This window comes from Falco peregrinus, chromosome 4 (genome assembly GCF_023634155.1).
Source record: "Falco peregrinus isolate bFalPer1 chromosome 4, bFalPer1.pri, whole genome shotgun sequence".
NCBI lineage: Eukaryota > Metazoa > Chordata > Aves > Falconiformes > Falconidae > Falco > Falco peregrinus.
The window spans coordinates 66,889,756-66,909,630 of NC_073724.1; the positions used below are offsets into that span (position 1 = coordinate 66,889,756).

Sequence of the window (19,875 nt, forward strand, 5' to 3'; positions counted from 1 at the left end):
CGTGACCACCTCCCCCCCCTCGCCTCCGGGCGTCGAGCGGGAGCGGGACAGGCGAGCGGGCGGGCAGAAGCGGGAAGAGACCCAATGGGAGCCGCCCGCGAAAGAGCGCGCCCACGCTGCTGGGCGGGGACAGGGCAGCCGGCCCCTTCCCCGCCACAACGTGTCCGTTGCTGGGTTCGGTCGTAAGTTGCGACGCAGCGTCGTAAAAAGCGAGGTCGCGGTCAGAGGCGGTCGGATAAAGTCTTGGTCTCTTGCCCGCTCCGCCGCTTTCGGAGGCGATGAGCCGCGGTGTTCGGGCACACGGCGCGACGGGAAAGTGTCTTTCCGCGCGGGCTGTCGCCGTCGCAGCTCTGCCCATGAAGCCCCCGGGAGCGCTGCGGCTTCGGCCCCATGTTGCGGGTGGCGCGAGGCGGCAGGCCCGTGCGGGCAGCCGCCGTAAAGCGCGGGCCATGTCGGGGCAGCCGGTAACCGCGGAGCCGCCGGTCTTCGAGAAGCGGCTGCTGGTGACGGGCGGCGCGGGGTTCATGTGAGTGGCGGCTGCGGTGCCCTGAGTGCGGCCTCGCCTCCCCGCTGGGCCGGGTGGGGGCCGCCGGCCTCCTCTCCGGGGGCGCGGGCGGGGGGAGCAGGCCGCGGCGGCGGGGTCCCGTAGTGCCGCTTCCCCCGGGCCGTTCCGTGGAGCCGCTGGCTCGGACCGCGTTCACTCAGGCGCAGGTTGCGGTGGGTGCAGCCGTTTCTGCAGAGCCGGGCTCGTCTGGCAGGCGGCCCGCGTCTCTCCCAGGACTGCAGGCTCTGAGGTGGTGGTGGGCGCCGGGGGCGAGCGGCGCCGCTGCCCACCTGTCTTGCGCCGCGGCCGGCCAGAAGGTGCTCGGCGGCGGGGGGGGGGGGTCCCAGCGCTGGTGGTGGGAGTCGGCGCCCAGCCTCAAGCGGGGTGTGCCTGGGGGGGGGGGGCAGCGCTTTGAGCCAGCTGCTGCTTCTCGTATCCACTCCCTAGCGCTGTGGGCTCTGCTCGAGGCAGAGGAGGTTCAGGTCCGTCCCAGGCTGGAGCCCGGCAGCGTGCTCGGTGTCTGAAGCTGCGGGAGGACAGAGATTTTTATGTCACCCCTCATCTTGGGGGGCTGGAGATGTGAATAAGCCCTGATAAACCTGTATCCTCAGGCTGAGCTGCCTCTCACCCAGTGGGACTGTCAAGGTTGAGCGTTGAGAGTAAGTTATTGTGTGTTAGAAGAGTTGGCTGTTTAGTTCTCCTTAATATCTAATGTATAAAATTAAAAGAGTGTAAAAATATTTTAGAATGGCAATTGAATGTAGCATATAACAATTTGGTTCTGGGTTTATTTTTGTTAGGTGGCTGTGAGAAGTGCTGCTTTCTTTTGTTATAGCATGAGGTTTTAACAGACTTCGAGTTCTAACTGTACAGTTATGGGTGTTATCAACAGAATAATGTTGTATCTTAAAATAATCTGTGAATTCCTCTTTTGTCTGGAGTACAGTCCCCTCTTCTCCCAAAGCCTTTTGATATTCCTAAACTTACTTGTATTTTGTCATCTATTTGTTACCTTAATACTACATAATTGTAAAATACGGTTTTTTTTCTATCCTGCAGTGCTTCACATGTAGTTGTCTCTCTTGTGAAAAACTATCCGAACTATCTGATCATAAATCTAGATAAGGTAATAGCTTGTTTTCTTTCTTGATATGGAATACTGTCTTAAATAATTTTTAATGCAATCTATACCTTGTTGAAATTTATATGGGTTATTGTTAAGGTGCTGTTCATGTGCCCAACACAAAAAAAAAAAGAAGCCTTCAGATTATAAACTTGTTGAATTTTTACAGTTAGGATATCTTTCAGAGTTTTGCGTTTTTAAAGCTTTAACGTGTCTGCTTGCAAAATAGCTTTTCTTTTGAAATAAGTCTACTATGTTCAAACTTTCTAGTAATTAGGTCAGATCAGAGTTAGCTTATTTACTTTCATGAAGGCCACATAATGATATCGTGTGGGTATCTCTCTTCAGCTCGACTACTGTGCAAGCCTGAAGAATCTTGAAACTGTCTCTGAGAAGGAAAACTACAAGTTTATCCAGGTGATAAAGCCTTCTTTTCTAGGAAACTTTTAACTTGAATTTTATGCCTTCATATCAAGGTAATGTAGTCTGCAGAGCTCCCCAAACTAGAAGTCACTGCTTTAATTTATGGTGAAGTTGTAATTACTTCTGCTAAATTATTGTCAAGAATGAGTCAGGGTATGTAATATGCCAATGTACGTGACAATCAGATGGACATAACAGCGTTTACTTAATCTGTTTACCTTTATTAATAACTTCATAATTCACCCACAGAAATCTGTGACAATATGTGGTATGTTCTGTTTCTTACATGAAGTAGTCTTTTGAAAGCTGATGTATTCTGCTGTATAATAAAGATACAGAATTAGTAAAAGCCTGATTATGGAGATGAATGGTTTTAGGGATGGTTCTTTCGCTTTTGATAGGTGGCATGGACTCAGTTTCAGCTCTTCTGTGCTTCTCTGATGCTGTCGTAGATTTTGCACCACTTTCTTCTTCTGTTGATCCTAGACACAGGCTACATTTTTGGTTTTACTGCTGTTGATCCTGTGTAGTTCATAGTTGTTTTGGAACAGGATCTCATGGGAATATTCAAGGTATACCTTTTTTTTTTTAATTTTGCCAATTAAATTAGTTTACCGTTTCTACAGTTTTACTTTCAGACAGGAGATGGATTTTGATTTATTGTTCAGATAAACATTCTGACTGCTGGGTTTGTATGCTGAGGTCCTTCCCCTCTATGAAGTTCAGTACTGATGCTGATCTCTCTGTCTAGCTGAGCTGCCTGAGCTTGCAGGACATCAGAGAAATGCATATAGTTTAATTTGCTGAAATAGCAACTTTGTCAGAGATAGTAGATGTAAGTCAAACATATCTCTTAGATTCAAGTGGGGTTGGGAGTTTAACTTGTCCTCACCCGTTTGGTGACCCCCATGGCTATTTATATTTTTGTGAACCTACCTCTTTATTTCAGTAAGTAATTATCTCTGAGCTATTGGGATAAAAGTTGTGTGAGGGGAAAGGGAATGTGTACTAAGCAAGTGTACACAGTTCAGCGTGCCCAAACTGGGGTTTGGGTTATTTTCCTAATGTTTTTGATGGTTTCCAGTATGTGATATGAAATGTATGAATACTGTAGAAAAGCTTTGTTACCTGGATATATATTAATATTTAATTGCTGGGGATAGCATGGAGAAGTCATCCTGTAAAAAGTCAGACACCCATATGAAGTAGGGGAATAGTAAAAAGGAATGATGTAGCTATACTGCTTCTGAACTAGAGTAGGAATGTGTTCTGGCAAAATGTACACCAGTGTAATTCAAACTTTTTGGGGTTTATTTGATTTTTTTTTTTTTTAAGGAAGATTGATCATAGCTTAACATGCAGCTGATATGCAGGCAGACAGTTTACACTGATAGGAAGAAATGCAGTGGAAGAATATTCTGTGATGGACAAGCCCTGTGATTGGAACTGTAACACTATTATGGGGCTTAAGAGAGAGCAGGAAAGGTAAATGATCTAGTGGTGTTGTAGAAGAGGGGCCTGTTTTGGAAAACAGAAGTGAAAGTTTAGAAAACTTGTGTAAGAAGCCGTATGAAAGATATTTTTATCAGAGTTTCTGTTGTTGCTAAGCACACATGTATTGAGTTTGAATTTAGTTTTTTAAAGTAAAAATTGTAACCACTTAGTTCAAAATAATCTACAAGCCCTAAGTGTATTTACAGTAGCGTTTCACTTCTGCTTAAGGATGAGAAATAGAGAAATGGGATCATCTTCCCATTTCTGACATACAGTACTTCTTTGAGGCTGTTGTTCAGAATTGTTGCTTGAGAACTTCTTAAAACACAGATGCATTTGAACTATTTGTACTTAAGTGCCTTGTTATTGAAAATACAGAAGTCTTTCTTCCCAAGACACCTGTTCTTGGGTACTATCTTGTTTAAGTTGAGCCAACAGCTAAATATCAAAAGCTGTTTCTCAGCTTGCATTTGCCTTTAAAAGCTATGTTGCTTCTGTGTCAAACTAAAGAATGGCTTATATGTTGGTGCCTTGCTCTTTTCTAAATATATCAGTTAAAAAAAATAATTATGAGAACAAACAACAAAACCCCAAATCATCACAAGATAGATACCCACCCATCTATTTTAACAAAGGTGGAAATTCACTTCACCTTTGGTAATGCCGCTGGGTGTCACTGTTAGCCAGACTCCAGTAACTCTTGCTGTGGGAACTTGGCATTTCAACCTCAGCATTCAGGCTACACACTGTACTTCTGTTGTGTATGTTTCGGGAGTGATGCTGTTTCTAATGTTAAATAGTAATATAAATCCTGAAATAAGTTTCATTGAGCCTGTTGCTCAAAATGCGTGAAATGTATATCTGGTCTTATTTTACACATGGCATTGATAAATTGCCCAAAACTGAGTGAGTAGTGCTATTTGTATCCTGTGCTTCCTTTGTAATGATATATGATGCTTGGTACAAATGAAATCTTACTGTCTTCTATTAAATATAATTTGTTCATGATTTTTTTTCCTGTTCAGGGAGATATTTGTGAACCTGATTTTATAAAACAGCTCTTTGAAACTGAGAAAATAGATATAGTCCTTCATTTTGCAGCCCAAACCCATGTAGGTGAGCATTGTTGCATGTTTTGTTATTATTTTCCATGAGTATATTTATTTGAAATACATACTGATATTTTATTGTTTCTTCCCTTCGTGTAAAACAAGGATACAGTTTGTCTCTACAAATTACACGATTCAGTGTCTGGTGGCCTTTTTAACTTACAGGGGTTAAAGGCCTGAATTATAAAGTACTTCATCTGATTCTTGTCTATTTTTATTGCACATAAATGGTGATGCTCCCTTTTTTCATTACATTCTTGAATTCCATCTAGACACACAAATAGCTGACAGTGTACTGGTGGAGTCATGAAGACAGTGGAAAAAGTGTACATGGTCTTAAGTTTCTGCTCGATTGGCTCCAGCCTTTCAGGAGATAACACACTGTGGAAGCTGAAGGCTTTATCTCCCTTCAGAATCTTGCCTGGATTCTAAAAAGAGAGAATGAATTACACCTAAAAGTACCTGTTTCATATTACCACAGTTACTCTTACTGTACTCCTTAAGTCATGAGAAGGAATCCTTGAAGAATTCTCGAGGAAAATGCTTCTCAAAATTGACAGATTTGATTATGCACAAAGTCATATCAAATTGTCAGCGGGACAGTTCTAAGAATTAAAACAGGTGTTAGTTAACTAACAGTCATGGGTATATATTCTGCATCTTACAGCTGTCTTTAAATGTTTTTTTTTTTTACTGAGTTTGGCCCTTCCTAGAGGAGAGGGAAAGTAGTTATGCTGCCCCTTAAAGTTAAATAATGCTATTTCAAATGGAACCATCCATGGCGAACTAGCTTTTGCTCTTGATTCCAATTTCCTGTTGACAGCAAGGATTTTGTCTTCAAGTTGTGTAGAAAATGTCTTCATTTAATAATGACCTTGCTATCTGACAATCAAAGAACTGGTGGTAAAGTCCCAGCCTATATTGCCGCATCTAATATTATGGTTCAATAGGAAGCCATGTCTTGCCTAAATTTAATCAGAATTTTCTGAATTTTTTAACGTAGATCTTTCATTTTGGCATGCCCTGGAATTCACGTATGTAAATGTTTATGGCACTAATGTGCTGGTTGCAGCTGCGCATGAAGCCAATGTGGAGAAGTTTGTCTATGTTAGTACAGATGAAGTGTATGGAGGTAGCACTGATAAGGTGAGTTTAAAAGTGCAGGAGGGTTTTTATTGCTTTATTTGCTTTTTGTAGTGAAGGCAAAATTAACTTTCCTTGGCCTCTGTAAATGTATGACTTTTGAGCTATTACTGACGCTACTGGAGCTTGTAAACAAGCACTGGTTGTTTCTAGAAAGCTAAGTATCAAAATTGTCCAGAATTTTTATGTGGCGTGCTTTATATTGAATGTGTATTACCTAAAACAGTGAGGCTCAGATCACTAATGACACATGAATACTCCTTAGGGATAGTACCAAAGGAATGTAGTATACAAATTTTGCCTTGAGGCATTCATGAGAATTCAGTAATATGCACAGTATGTAGTTCTTTATTATTAATTTATTGTAAAATTTTTTTCCCCTGCTCTGCCTTGACTCTGAACTTGGCAGGAAGGGAACTGGTTTTATACTCTAGCTAAAGTACGAACAGAACTGTAGGTAGTGAGAATTTGAACAGGAAACAGTTCCTGTACTGGAAAAAATATGTGGATGTTTCTTGCTGTTCTGTGGAAATCTTTTTGATTTTTGCCAATTTATACCTGACATTAATTCAGGAAATGTAATTTAGCTCAGTAAAAAGACAAATTGTGTGTGCTTGTCTTTCAAGAGGCATAAACAATGGCAAAGGAGTCTTGTGCCGTAGTCCATGAAAATACTAGTGTATTTCAGAAAAGTCCTGTGCACTTCTGTATTGTTACAATGTCTTTATCGGTTCCTTCAACACAGCTTCAATACCTAGACTTTTATGATACCCAAGGATGTTGTTTTCCTGCATGTAGACCAGTGGCTGGCTGAGATAACTTCAAGTGAACTTTTTCTGCCTCTTGCCCTTGAAAAGAGCACTTTCATTTAGTCTGGTTTTTGCTTTTTGTGAATCACATTAGAGGTTATTGTAGAGTTTTTTTGGGAAGAAGGAAGGTCAAAAAGTAAATTTGAGCCAATTTCAGAGCCAAAAGTCAGACAAGAAAATGAGGGGTTTTTTTATTGTAAGTTAAGGTGATTGTTACAAATTGCACCTCTGGCAGCGTAGAATCCCTCCTTTTGGTTTGCTGTATCTGTGGTGGTTTTTGTTTTGTGGTTTTTTTTATTATTTTATTTTTCCCTCTCCCCAAGTGAGACATTCATAGAAGTGGAAGGATAGCCATGAAGCTACCTGTTCTGGAATAGGTCAGAGTTGTTGAAGTCTTGCTTTGGAGGGCTTTGGGTTGCAATTCTATTTTTCTTATAGTAATAAAGTTTATGGAAAAGGGAGAATGGACCTCTTTTATATTTAGGACTGAAAGGTCCATTTGCTAGCAGTGGTGCAATGGGACTCTGAGGCAACATGAGCCTGAAAAGGTTGAACCTCCCTGTGGCAATAGTGATGATTTTACAAGATAAAAATCTAAGGAGCTGCCACTGTGAGGTACTCTCCTAGAAGTATAAAAATATTACTGCTGGTATTCTGGTTACTTCCTGTGTTTGATAAATCGACTGTTTTTTTGTTATTGGTCTTCTGCGGTAAGTGGGAGGGTGACTTTCTCAGACCGGTGTGCTTGGATATTGAGGGGTTATTTCAGTTGCAGCTGCAGCTTTTTGTAACTTCACTTGGGCAAAAGAATTTGAGTAATACAAATTTTTCTTTACATTTTAGGAGTTTGATGAATCCTCACCAAAACGTCCAACAAATCCCTATGCCTCCTCTAAAGCAGCTGCAGAGTGTTTTGTTCAGTCTTACTGGGAAAGGTACCAAGTAAGTTGATGCAAACTTCAAAAACTGAAGCCCATACTGGAGTGTCTGTGTATATAGGAATATAAAAGAAAAATCACTTACCAGTCTGCACAGTGCCACCTCTTTCCTGATTGCTAGTCTTGCAGTTTGGATGTGTTGGAGTATGTCCACCACTTGCTGGTGGAGATGCACTGCAAGACAATGGGAAGAGGCCAAATGTTTTAAAATTATTTTGAAAGTGTTAACTGTAATGTCTGAAAATGTTATTTGATAAAATGGTCAAAGAGGACATGACAAATCTTGAATGTTAAGCTTGAAGGAAGTATGTTTATACAGAAGTAGAATATGCAAAATTCAAATTGTATTAAGACTACATAGTGAAAGTGGAAAAAATGAAGAAACGCCTCCTATTATTCAGATTTGTTTAAACAAAAATATTTAAAATTTTGAATACTTTATAGACTTTTGTTCTTGGTATGTCCTTCTATGAAGTTGTTGGCACCAAGTTGACTTGAGTAAGATGTTAATGACTAAAACATTTTCTTGGGATAAGTAGTAGTAAGCCAGTCTTCAGTCAACCAGATACATGTATGTAATGTCCTATGATGGTTTCACAGCAAGACTTGAGAGGTTACAGACATTTGTCACTTGTGGTGCTCCTAACAGACTGAGAAGGCTGGAGGCCTTTGCCTATTTGACAGAAGTGTGGATAGCTTAATTTATTAATGTTTGTAAGGGCTTGCAGATTTTTTCAATAAGCATTGTGGGAGTGTCGGTTTTTTTATTGATCAGCGAGAAGCCTACAGACTTTTACTGGTATATATTTTCTTCCATAACACATGCATGTTTCATGTTCTTAAGTTCCCAGTTGTTATCACACGGAGCAGTAATGTTTATGGACCACACCAATATCCAGAAAAAGTAAGTTAAACCTGTGCTTTACTCTGAGCTTCAGTATGTCATAATTTGTGGTTGAAATGATATTTCTTTTTTCTTGTAAGATTGGACTGGCTTTTGAAAAAAAGCACTGTCTTACAAGTATATTTATTCATGCTTACCTGTGATTATATGTTTTGATTTCACACCAGTGTGACATGCCATCAACACAATGAACACGTGTTTTTTTGGTTGTCAGTAAACCATCAAGTAGACTTAACATGAATTTTCTTGAAATGACTTTGTTTTGCAATTGTCCTATTTTTCAAAGGATATTTAACTGGCCTGTGTCTGACAGGTTTCCCCTACAAATTATGTTAACTCAATGTCATGTGCTGTAATTAGGAATGTTTAATAACTAAGGTAAACATTTTAAAAAGTAAATTGTGAGAGAGCAATATATCTGGTGTAGAAAGACATGTTCCAACCTGTACAGAAAATGGATAAGATAAAGCTATAGCAATCATACAAGGACAAGAGTAGTGCAAATCGACTTGCTCTTTGCGTGTCCAAAAATACGTTGTGGGGTAACTATTTAAAATGGTTATTAGTGAGAGGGCGCTGCCTTTGTAGGCAATGCCAAGATGTGCTATGCTAGTGAATGGAAATACGCTGGTGGAATGATGGGGGGAATCATATGTACTCTTCGGAGCTTGTGTGAAATGTAGCTATATTTTGGAGTTCCAGTGAGGTATTTTTTAATTTGGATTGCTTTTTATGTGTTGGGTTTGGTTTTCTTTGCAAATTTGTTTATCCACCTGCAGTAATATAGGGAAAAATAATAGCTTTTACAATATGTTTTTTGCTGATCTGTGGCTTGGGAGATGCCTGGCTACAGGTTGCGTGATGTTGGGACTACATTCCGGGGATGTATCGCTATTTACTTGCTTTCAGCTTATATATATTCTTCCTCAAGTAATCCACTTTTAGTTACCACCAGGAACGCAGTATTAGGCTAGATGGTTCTTCAGTTTTACTCGGTATGTCTTTTTTTATGTTTGGAGTATAAGTTAATAAAATTAAAAGAGCTTGAATAGCTTTCTAATGGCTTCAGTTTAAAAACTTTAATAGCAGGGCTAACTATGCTGAAGTTTCTGGGACATTATGAATGGATCTAAGCTTTTAGCTGAGCATAATACTATAAATCTTTATGCTGCAAGCTAGTGGCTGTCACCTTGCTCTGTGTTTACTTATCTTGAAATTCTGTATTGTTTCTCTTGAAACAATTATTTTAATGACTCTTTTGGCTATAGATTTACTGCAACTTGCTGAGTGTTTAAACTGTGTTCTAAACTGTTTGCAGTAGTCTATCCCTAGTTAGACTCTGGCACGCTTCTGGGTGTGAAAGGTAATAGAGCTATTTTCTTTTGTAAAAATGTTATGTTTGTAACTACTGGCTTGTAATGGTTGACCAGAAAGATAAGCTTTACAATACAATAGAGGCATCTAATCTTAAAACAAATCAACCCAACAGCTTCTAGGCTAATCTAGTCTAATCAAAAAGCATTCTTTCATTAGACTTAAGAAAATGTAAAGTTATTTAAAGGGTCTTATTAAAATATTTAATGATACTTACTGGTGAAGCCCCATACACTATTTTGGAAGCTGTTACTCCATAAAGAGAAGTAATGTGTGGGTTTTTTTTTGTTCAATTCCTCAGGTTATTCCAAAGTTTATATCTTTGTTGCAGCAGAACAGAAAATGGTATGTACTTTGCTTTTTTGTTTGGTGGATTTGTGCTGTAAAACTGTAATTACAGCTATAAACGCATGGTGTAGCCAGTTATGAAATTACCATTTTACAAAGTTATGAATTGCTTATTTTAATAATAAGATTTCCTTAAAGGTTTGTTTGCATGTCAGCTGCTTAAGGTACCATCAGGTAGTGACTCACAGCAAAACTGCTTAAAACAGTCTTGAATGCTTGTACTTATGGATTAACAAAAATTTCCTGCTTTTTCCTTCTTTTAAGCTGTATTCATGGTTCTGGACTTCAAAGAAGGAATTTCCTGTATGCAACTGATGTGGTAGAAGCATTCCTTACTGTCCTGAAGGAGGGGAAGCCAGGTGAAATTTACAACATTGGAACTAACTTTGAGATGTCCATTGCCCAGCTTGCTAAGGAGTTAATCCATTTAGTGAGTAAACATTTCCGATGCTTTTCTTTACCAGTCATTGCACATATGAACAGTTCTACTATAAACCTTTAGGTGCTCTTGGAAGATCTTATAGGCTTGCGGTGGGTCTTAGAAGATAATTTTAGCAGAATGATGTGCTACCCTTTCTGTAGCAGCTGTACACGGTACAGGCTATCAACTGCTGCATCAGCTATGCTGACTGGAACATAACTAGCATAATGGTTAAATACCATTTGGTATGGTTTTGTCATACTCGCTGCTTTACTTTTGATCTGAAAATGTGGCACTGTTAAAATCTTAACAATTTGATTATGAATGGTTAGGCAGTACTTGGGTGAAGGAGAAGTGTTGGAATTGTTCTAGGTAGTTTTGATAACTTCAGTAGTTTGAAAAGTCAGTTTAGTCAAAAAGACCACTTCTGTTTCTGGCTTGTTTTTTTAACAGACTTAAATCTTGTTTAAAAAATCATTTTTTTAAATGTATGTTAAGACAGTGCCACATGTGCGGGGGTGATTTTTTTGTTTCTCTTTTTGACAGATAAAAAAGACCAGTTCGGAATCTGAAATGGAGCACTGGATGGATTATGTCAAAGACAGGTAAGAAAATAGCAAAGCACTTTCAGTATAGATTTATCCTGAAGGTGTCTGGGGCTCTTGGCGAATAATTTTTTTGAGAAACTGTTTTTGCTGTACAGGAGGAAAAACTTTTGAGGGAGTAAGAGCTGTTTTGCTTTTGTAATTTTTTTTTTTGCTAGTGGATTTGACATGTATGGTCTGTACAGAACACTGTATAGAAAAACAGGATTTCTGTTTATTATTTGGATCTTTAGTTCGGAGAATATGTATTGAAGGGGAATGTGTAATGCTAATCTGTCTGTCTTTACACTTCTCACTACTGAAGTCTGCTCTGGAAGCACATAGTGGCTAATTTTTTTCTTAAGGTAGTTTAGACTGTTTATTCAGTACTTTGTATTTGCTATTACTTGAGTGAGATGAATCCCATCATCTCATTTAGCTTTAGTATTTTGACATTAATGTGATTAGTTCAGACTTAAATGTGATTTATAGGTAAGACCCACTCTCCACAGGCAGAAATATGCACCTGCAGAGTGTAGTTAACTTTAGATTCCTATCTTAACCTGAAACCGGTATCTCAAAACTAGATGTAAAACTCTGAGATGTCAAAGTTAGGGTGGCAGCGAAAATGGATAGCTTCTATAAATATGCTTTTGCTCTGTGTTCTGTCCTTAATTTCAGGCTTGGTTTGGCTCTGTTCTTTTTATCTCCATTTCTTTTCTGCAGCAACAGTGAGTCTCTGCTCTACTTTAGATATTACTCTTTCCAGAGTGATTAGAAATGGCGTATCTGCCAATAGCAGTTAGGTATTATTAGAATTCTCACTTTCTGTTCATATTTGGATTGTTATCATGGCAGCTGAAGTGTCTTCAAATGTACTAGTTCTTGGTTTTAAAAGGCTTTTTCTTCAGAATCCTGTCTGAGTGTATTGCAGGCCTTTGAAAAAATTGCCTTTGGCTTGCATGATGTGAATGTTCAGTAGGTCTCAGTGTAATTCAGATTGAGGTATTTCTTCTTGTGTATTGGGCCCTGTCCACTAATGCTTAAGCATAAATGGGCTTGGGAAAACTAATCACATAGGAATACATGTTTCAAAGAATGTTGAGGTCTTATAAAAGATTCTTAAGATACCTAGCTAATGATTATTTAATTCTTTAATGGGTGACTTAAAGGTCATGGGGGTTACTTGTCATGGAAAAATTAGTTCTGCTTCAGCTTGATATTAGCATGTTTTAATAATGGTGATAAGTAGTTGGTTTCTTCTGCGCATGCAGCTTAACTATTCAGTATGCTAGTGCCAGTAATGCAGGAATGCTAGATTAGACTAACTGCCATATAGTGGATGTGAAAATTTGTGCCATGCTTAAATGTAGGGAATTTATTTCTGTGTTGAATCTTGCAGCCTGGGTTTCTATGTATTGGGTATTACTAAGTTTGTGTAGCTAATGAGGCACTGTAATGACAGTGCTTTGGAAGCCTATGTATTTCAGATAAGGAGTGTGTGAAAATTTGTGGGCTTTCAGAATGAAAAAAGTGAATGCTGATACTAGAAGACACTGGTTTGCATGGTGACTGTCTTAAGAGTTGCAAATACACGAATTTGCACAACTGCATTGGCAGTGTCTTGAATTCTGCATTCATTTTTGTGCCAATAAGATAACTAATTCTTATTTATTCTGGTCATTTCTGAGTAGTTGACTGTACAAACTGAATTGCATTGTTGTAGCTGCACTCAGCTGCCACGTGTTTTTTGAAAGGGCTATAATCTGTTCACGTTGGTGGGAATTTTCAAAATTGAAGCATACCCAATGTTGGTTTGAAGACAATGGAAGTTACTGCATCTCTTAAGTAATGAAAAAGTCTAATCAAATTGTTTTCCTTGTGCATCTTATACTTCATCAGACCTACCAATGACCTGAGATATCCAATGAATTCGGAAAAAATGCACAGCTTAGGATGGACACCTAAAGTGCCTTGGAAAGAAGGAATAAGGAAAACAAGTAGGACTGATAGCTTTTACACTAATTGATTTAGAAGTGATGGGAGCATGGAAAGGGAGGAGAATCGGTATATGGCTTAGTTAATGAGAAGCTGAAGAGAATGAATTTAAAACATTAATTTTAAATAAATTAGCTGTCTTAAGTAGTGAATTTACCTGATTTAAAAAAACCGTTAATCACAGTAGCTTCAGCTACTAGAATTAATTACTTTTTAATGCTAGAATAAGTCTTGCATAAAGAATTTATAAAATCTAAACTAGATTTCTTAATATTATAGGTTAAAATTTTGCATAATGAACTATTAGCATGTTGTTAATCTTGTATCTGTGGAATATTTTAATTTCCCTGTTATCTCTGGTCAGCTTGACTCATCAGCATTTTCTTCCTACTAGTTGAATGGTACAAAGAAAACTTTCACAACTGGAAAAACTCAGAGAAAGCTTTGGAGCCCTTTCCTGTGACTGAGCCATTTGCACAGCTCAGTGGTCCATAGGATGGCAGAGAACCTGAAGGAATTTGTTCTACCTCAATTGCCTTTTCTTCGAAGCCTGCAATCAAGTAGCCACAGTGAACTCTTAATGTAATAAAGATATGTGAAACATGATGAATACAGTATGAAATGCAGATGAAAACTGCAGTATGGCAGAACTTTAGAAGGGTTTCAGCACTTTATAAGTTGAACATGTTAATTTCAGCTTCTGGTGCAATACTAAATTCTCACCAGGTATTGATTTTAAAGAACTGTACAGGGTGAAGAATATTTATAATGCTATAAATTAGTGTAACAAGTAAAATCCGCCTTATTAAGAATAATTATGATTACAGTTTTGGGGACTTTAAATAAAATTTGTTTTAGTTCTGGAATCATTCATCTGTATTTGTTTTTTACAGTGCAATGTATTATTTTGTCACTTTAAAGAGTTGCATTTTATTTTTAATGAAGGGGAAAAATGTGCCATTTTCTGGACAATGTAAATGAGTTGATAGAAGCTAGATATGGCACCCATGTGGCTCAGTGCTTTTCCTGTCGGTTTAGTATTACCTTCTGTAAATAACAGTTTAATCAGTTATCTGTTCTCTAACTTGACATGACCTTTTTTTAAGGGGGGCTGGGGTGTAATGTGTCAAACAGTAGCAGGTGGTCTCACTGAAATTTCCAGAAGCATTTTCTTAAACTTTTGCTCTGTTTTAGTCATCTTTGTACTGTATTAGTCTTTTATGTGTTAATTTCCTTTTTTAACTGTATTTGTTACAAACTTGAAATTCTGTAATAGTTAACATTCCAGTGATGTTATTTCCTGTGATATGAAGGCTGTTTATGGAGAAAAATTTTAAATGCTTTTCCTGTGAATTGTGGCCTGGCAGACAATGCAGTATTTCACTTTTTTTTTGACAAACATTTTAAAGATGAAATTATACTTGGGTTTTAATATAAAGTTTGGAAGGAAACTTCATTTCTAGGAATATGTCCATCTTTTTCAGAGTTGATTTAGTAATAAAAGTTATATTGTAACTCATTTCTCTTAAGTAAACACATGGAAAAAGTAGATGATGGGGTTTTGTTAATTTTATTTTGTCCTGTATCCTGAAAAAATTATCATTGCTTTTTTTTGGATTTGAGGTGGCAGAGAGAAGGGATGGCTGTTTTTTAGCTTCTGTACTTGGCCATTCCACACCCTTTTTTTGCTTCTGGCTTTGCAGGAGCATAGGACTAGGATGCTACAGTGCACTCAGAAATTGCTGTGGCTTCTGAAGTCTCCCAGAAACTGGGAGTTAACTCTGAAAGTGGAAGTATGTGCAGAAGTCTTTTCCTTACCACCTGAAGTGCAGGAGAAGAATGGAGCGTAGGGTTTTTGCCCTAGCTGTGCCCCTGCTAGATAAAACTTTAATAGTATTGACCTAGATAACTTACAGCTAATACTGCCTTTGGACCTACAGTGCTCCCAACTTCATTACACCTCTTGTGTGTTGTATGGTGCTGTTGATAAAATTCCACTTTTGACTGATAAGAGTAATTTTAAAAGAAGGCTAAACAGTAAGCTTATAGGCTTACCTTGGCACCAAGCGTGTGTTCTAAAGTCTAGGAGTGTGTTACTGAATATGAGTTTTCTGTGAGAAAGTGGGATAATATTACACTAGAATTGTGTTGCACTTGTTTTTTGGGTTTCTAATACTTGGTTTGATAGTAAAAACCTCCATTTGGGAAGGGCAGAGGTTACAGGACTTGGTGTGTACTGGTCTTAGAATACCTGGTTTACCAGCTACTTAAAAACCATAAGCTTCTACTCATGATTCACTTCAATTTCACTGTCACATACACTTAAGTTCTTTAAATAACCATAAAATGCTAATATGTTTCAACTGTCAGTAAGAGGAACCTTCATACAAAAAGTACAAATTTTGTTAGAGAAAAAAGTGGCTGTTTTATTAAATGTACTATACATGAGACTGTCCTTCTCTCTTGTTTTTGCATCATTTGGTTTTGTGTTACTGTTAATTTTTATTCCCATTTCACCTGGCAAAACAAAGGTTTCTGAAAATAATAAAAAGTTAGGATAGCCTGTTGACCCATAGTAGCTCTGATTTTTGTGGTAATGTATGAAAACTCTAAAGTTGGTAGTGTATTGACTTCTATGCATGCCATCACACATTTGGAGTTTATCTGTACCAAACATCACAAGATTGTTAGCTGCATCGGTAGGAGACATGCTCATTAGGTGATTACATTAATCATTTCTCAGTAAAACAATCGTTGCCAGTGGCAATGGAAAATCATGAGAATATAAGATTTTGTATCAGTATGTTATTACACCTTTTTGGTACAATGGTATGTTTGTTGTTTTTTTTTTAACTTCTCTCTAACTAGGATTTACTCCCTTGTTCTTTAACAAAAGAGCTTTTGTTTTCAGTCACTAAACTGCTGGCCCAGTCCTCAGCATTTTGACTTCTAAAAATATGTATTTGATTTCTGAAAATACATCAGCTCCTGAAGAACAGTGGTTGCTCACTTTCCAAAAGTGGGACAACTTGAGGAATAGTATACTGTGAAGGTAAAAGGAAATATGGGGGTGGGTCACCAAATATTCACCAGGCTAGTTTCAGAAAAGTTTATGCTGCTTCCACACTCAGAAGAGGCGGGATCTGTTAAACTTCATTGCTGTGGAAGGGAGGGTTTGGTTTGGCGCTTTTTTTTTTTTTTTTTTTTTTTTTTGACAGGAAGGGGAAGCAGTGGACAATCTTGCAAAGCAGCGTTTCTCTCCGCACAGCATGTAGGGAGCGTGAACAGGGGATGCTCTCACAGGCAGCTTTTTCTAGAGCCATGAGCTGTGCAAATAAAGTACAAACTTGAGACGTGAGTGTCCAACACCAGTGCTGCATGTGCTAAAGTGTGCACCCAGGTGTATGCTCTGCTTTTGACCTGTAGCCACAGGGGTGTGGTAACAGTTGCCTGTTGAAATGAATGCCTAACCCACAATGTAAGAATAAACTGTTTTGTTCTTGTAACTGCTTAGTCAGGATTTGCGGTTTATGGAGACACACAGGGCTTCTCTTGTGGAATGTGCATCACTGAGCAAGACCATGGGAAAATGAGGATGGAGGTGCCCTTTTCTATTCATGTCTGTTTGTGGTACATTAGCTCTGTGTAGAATTTGTCAGACTTCAAAATGAAGTCCCTGAAAACTGAAGCAAAAATACCGCCAATTTAGTGCTCTTGAATCCCACAGAATATTCTAGTTCCCATTACTCCCCCAAATAATCCAGGGAGTCACAGTGCAAACACCTATATCCTGATACTAAATGCATGTAGGTTATGTATTGTGCATAGACGTATACATAGAGTTTTGTTTTATTGCAACTTTGCCTTTGCCTTTAGGCATAGTTTTATTTGCAAAGACCCGTCATCAATGCGCTTGTGGTATTGACGGTACCCGGCAGCGCCGGACGGGCCACAGCTGTATTCAATTTAATGACGACCGAGAGGGGAGGAGCAGAACAGGTTAGGGGTACCCCTTGGTGGGGCGTACACCAGCGGCCGAAATAGCTCAGTTGGGAGAGCGTTAGACTGAAGATCTAAAGGTCCCTGGTTCGATCCCGGGTTTCGGCAGAAGTTTTCTTCCCTTTTTCTTTCACTGCCCGGCAGGCGGCGGGCGGCTGCGGCCCGCGGGCTCTGACCGCCGCTGCTCGGCACGGCCGGGCCCCGCGGTGTGCGTGGCCCCTGGCTGCCCCCGGGCGCCGCGGTCTCGAGCTGATAGCGACCGTGTGGCCGACGACACATCGCATGGGAACATGCATGTCACCACATATGTCACCCCTGCGGTGCTGGTGGCAGTGCGCAGTGCCGGTGGCGCCGCCAGGGCTTTCGGCTGCTGGGCTCAAGCTGCCTGTTGCGTTCCGCAGTTGGGTCGTTTTTTGTTTTTTTTTTTTTTTTCCCTTAAAAAGAAATCAAGCGGTGAGAGCATTTCCCGTAGCGAGATTGCGGGAAGCGACGCCTTTTTACCTCAGTTACAAGTGTGTGCGTGGGTGCTTGCCGGGCGATGGCCTGACTGCTGCGGTACTGCCCAGCACAGCCCCCCCGGCAAACAGCCCCGCGTAGCCTCTGCCCAGCCCACAGGGCCAGGGCATGGAAGAACTGCGCCGCGGCGATTTGCGAAGGACCCGGTGCGGGGAGGCGGCAGCGAGCCCCCCAGCCCCTCTCCCCGTGCCGCTGCGGCAGAATGGCGGAGCCGGAGCCGTGAGGTGGGTGAAGGCCGGGCAGCTCGCTCCCTGGCCAGCCTGCCGCCTCGTGTGCTGGCCGGCCCCCCGGGAACTGGAAGCGCAAGCTTGCCATCCGGTCTCTCTTTTTAGCTCTTTTAAAGTTAAGCTTTTTATTTAGGATGGAAGGGCTGAAAGCAAAAAAGCTTCACTCCCGGTCCCTTCCCTGCCTCCCACCACAGGTGAAGGGAGGGACACCAGGCCAGGCAGGAGGCCGCGCCAAGGAGTGCCGGGCAGCGTGAGGGGGTCTCATGGGCTTTCGGGAGGGATGGGGACGGAGGCAGAAGGATTAGAGATTGCTTCTCACCAAGATCTGGGGTGGAGGTCAAAATTCCTAGACCTCGCTAGTAGCTGAAACTACTTCTGGTTCACAGAAAGCCTAAGGAATAGCTTTAAGGCCAGAAACCCTGGTAACGTCATCTGACCTTCACCAGTCATGTATCTCCCCCTAAACCTTTCCTTACTTTTAAATTGGGAAAAATCACTTGGATTTTTCCAAAAGCATAGTTTTAAGGAGGGCATGTGTTTCTGGTTTAAAGTGACGAGGCAGAAAATTCATTAGTTGTCTTGGTAATTTGTTGCAACTGTTTCAAATATAGTCCTTTAATTTGGATCTGCCCATTGTTAAATTCTAGCTATTATTTCTGTTAAGCTTTTCTCTGTTAGATCAAAGATCTTCTCAATACCTGGCATTTGGGCATCATGCAGCAGTGAAGTCACCATCCAGCTTTGTTTTGATAAACCAAAGAAACCAAACTCTTTGACGCTCTAATTTTAAGATACCTTCTCCTGCTTCCAGGTTGCTTTTGGTAACCTTTTTAATATACTGTCAACCAGAACAATCCACAAGAAAAGGTTTTTCAGTATTGGCGTCACCAATGCGAAACAGCAGTAAATCAGCTCCTTACCTCTATTCAGCATCTTTCAGCTATTCATGAAAAGATATCACTGGTCCTTTTTTAATCACAGCACCACATCAGGCATTGCTGCTACTGCTTGTCTGATACAAGAAGCACTCACTGCTGATGAATATCCTATTAGTACAAACAGAAGTGTTACTTAAACCCCTACTAATAAGACAGGTAAGGGAGAGTATAACTGCTTACATTACTATTTTTCCTAAAGATTTTTTTAAGCTTTCAAAAGAATATTAAGCCTGCACACTTGAGTACTCGGGGACAAAAGGAAATGTTAAAATGAAGATTACTTGTGACTTCTCAGCTGTACTTTTGTGCATATGATATCAGAAATAAATACTTTTTAAAAAAAAAAAAACTTTTAATTATTCATCAAAGACTTTAACAGTGCTTTGGGAATGAATTAGGAGGTTATTAATTTCCTGCAGATGTGTAACTGAAGAGGTGAAAGAGAGAACGACTGCTTGCTTTTTGGCCTTTTCCATACTGCTGAATAAAAGAGGGCCACCGAGCAAGCTTTGACGTTGGAGCTCTGTCTGCTTGGCTTGTGTGCTAGCACCCTGATAGCCAGCTTTTCACAGGGCACATTTGCTATGGAGGGACCAGCTTCATGCAAGGCAGACACCAGCCAACCAGTGCCACTCAGGATGTGGCCCCGAGACTGCTTTTGAGCAGTGGTCTGGTTGTATCCCCCCAGTGCTGCATTGCAGGTTGGGTCCCCTCTGCCAACAAGTTCCCCGAGGGCCAGGAAAGGTGTGAGTCATTCTTGCCCTCTCAAAGTGTCTTGATTTTCAGTAGGAGTACCCAGGCACATGGATGTATAACAGTTAGGTGCTGTGGCGGTGTCTGAAATAGCTGTTTTTAAGCTAAGGATAATATTACCTGTAATAGCAATTCCCTTCTCACACATTTTGTGACATTAAACAGAAGTTCTGGAGCACTGAAATGCCAAGGGTGATAGCCATAGGACATGGAAAAGAAAATCTCATTTT

General features: G+C 40.1%; 1 protein-coding gene and 1 non-coding gene across 4 annotated transcripts; both read left to right on the forward strand.

Annotated features, from left to right (window-relative positions):
• The first annotated feature begins 185 nt into the window (after positions 1-185).
• Positions 186-15,662, forward strand: TGDS (TDP-glucose 4,6-dehydratase). 3 transcript variants are annotated; one of them, XM_055802506.1, is made up of 12 exons: positions 188-526; positions 1,604-1,670; positions 2,016-2,084; positions 4,610-4,700; positions 5,697-5,839; positions 7,489-7,587; positions 8,428-8,487; positions 10,163-10,206; positions 10,474-10,639; positions 11,177-11,235; positions 13,117-13,214; positions 13,607-15,662. In XM_055802506.1, the coding sequence occupies exons 1-12, from the start codon at positions 279-281 to the stop codon at positions 13,705-13,707; spliced, it is 1,245 nt and encodes a 414-aa protein (XP_055658481.1). In that variant the 5' UTR covers positions 188-278; the 3' UTR covers positions 13,708-15,662. The 3 variants fall into 3 exon arrangements, with proteins under 3 accessions (XP_055658482.1, XP_055658483.1, XP_055658481.1); XM_055802507.1 differs by lacking the exon at positions 13,117-13,214 and having other exon boundaries at positions 186-526; XM_055802508.1 differs by lacking the exons at positions 4,610-4,700; positions 5,697-5,839 and having other exon boundaries at positions 186-526.
• Positions 15,663-17,246: 1,584 nt separating this feature from the next.
• On the forward strand, positions 17,247-17,319 carry TRNAF-GAA (transfer RNA phenylalanine (anticodon GAA)). Its single transcript has one exon. It is a non-coding gene; the product is annotated as a tRNA-Phe (tRNA).
• The last annotated feature ends 2,556 nt before the right edge of the window (positions 17,320-19,875 follow it).

Bases quoted from the DNA above. Each gene is read 5' to 3' on its own strand.
- TGDS (XM_055802506.1), top strand. From the start codon at position 279: ATGAGCCGCGGTGTTCGGGCACACGGCGCGACGGGAAAGTGTCTTTCC. The intron at 10,207-10,473 runs GTATGTACTTTG...CCTTCTTTTAAG, and splicing joins TTGCAGCAGAACAGAAAATG to CTGTATTCATGGTTCTGGAC. The intron at 11,236-13,116 runs GTAAGAAAATAG...ATACTTCATCAG, and splicing joins ATGGATTATGTCAAAGACAG to ACCTACCAATGACCTGAGAT.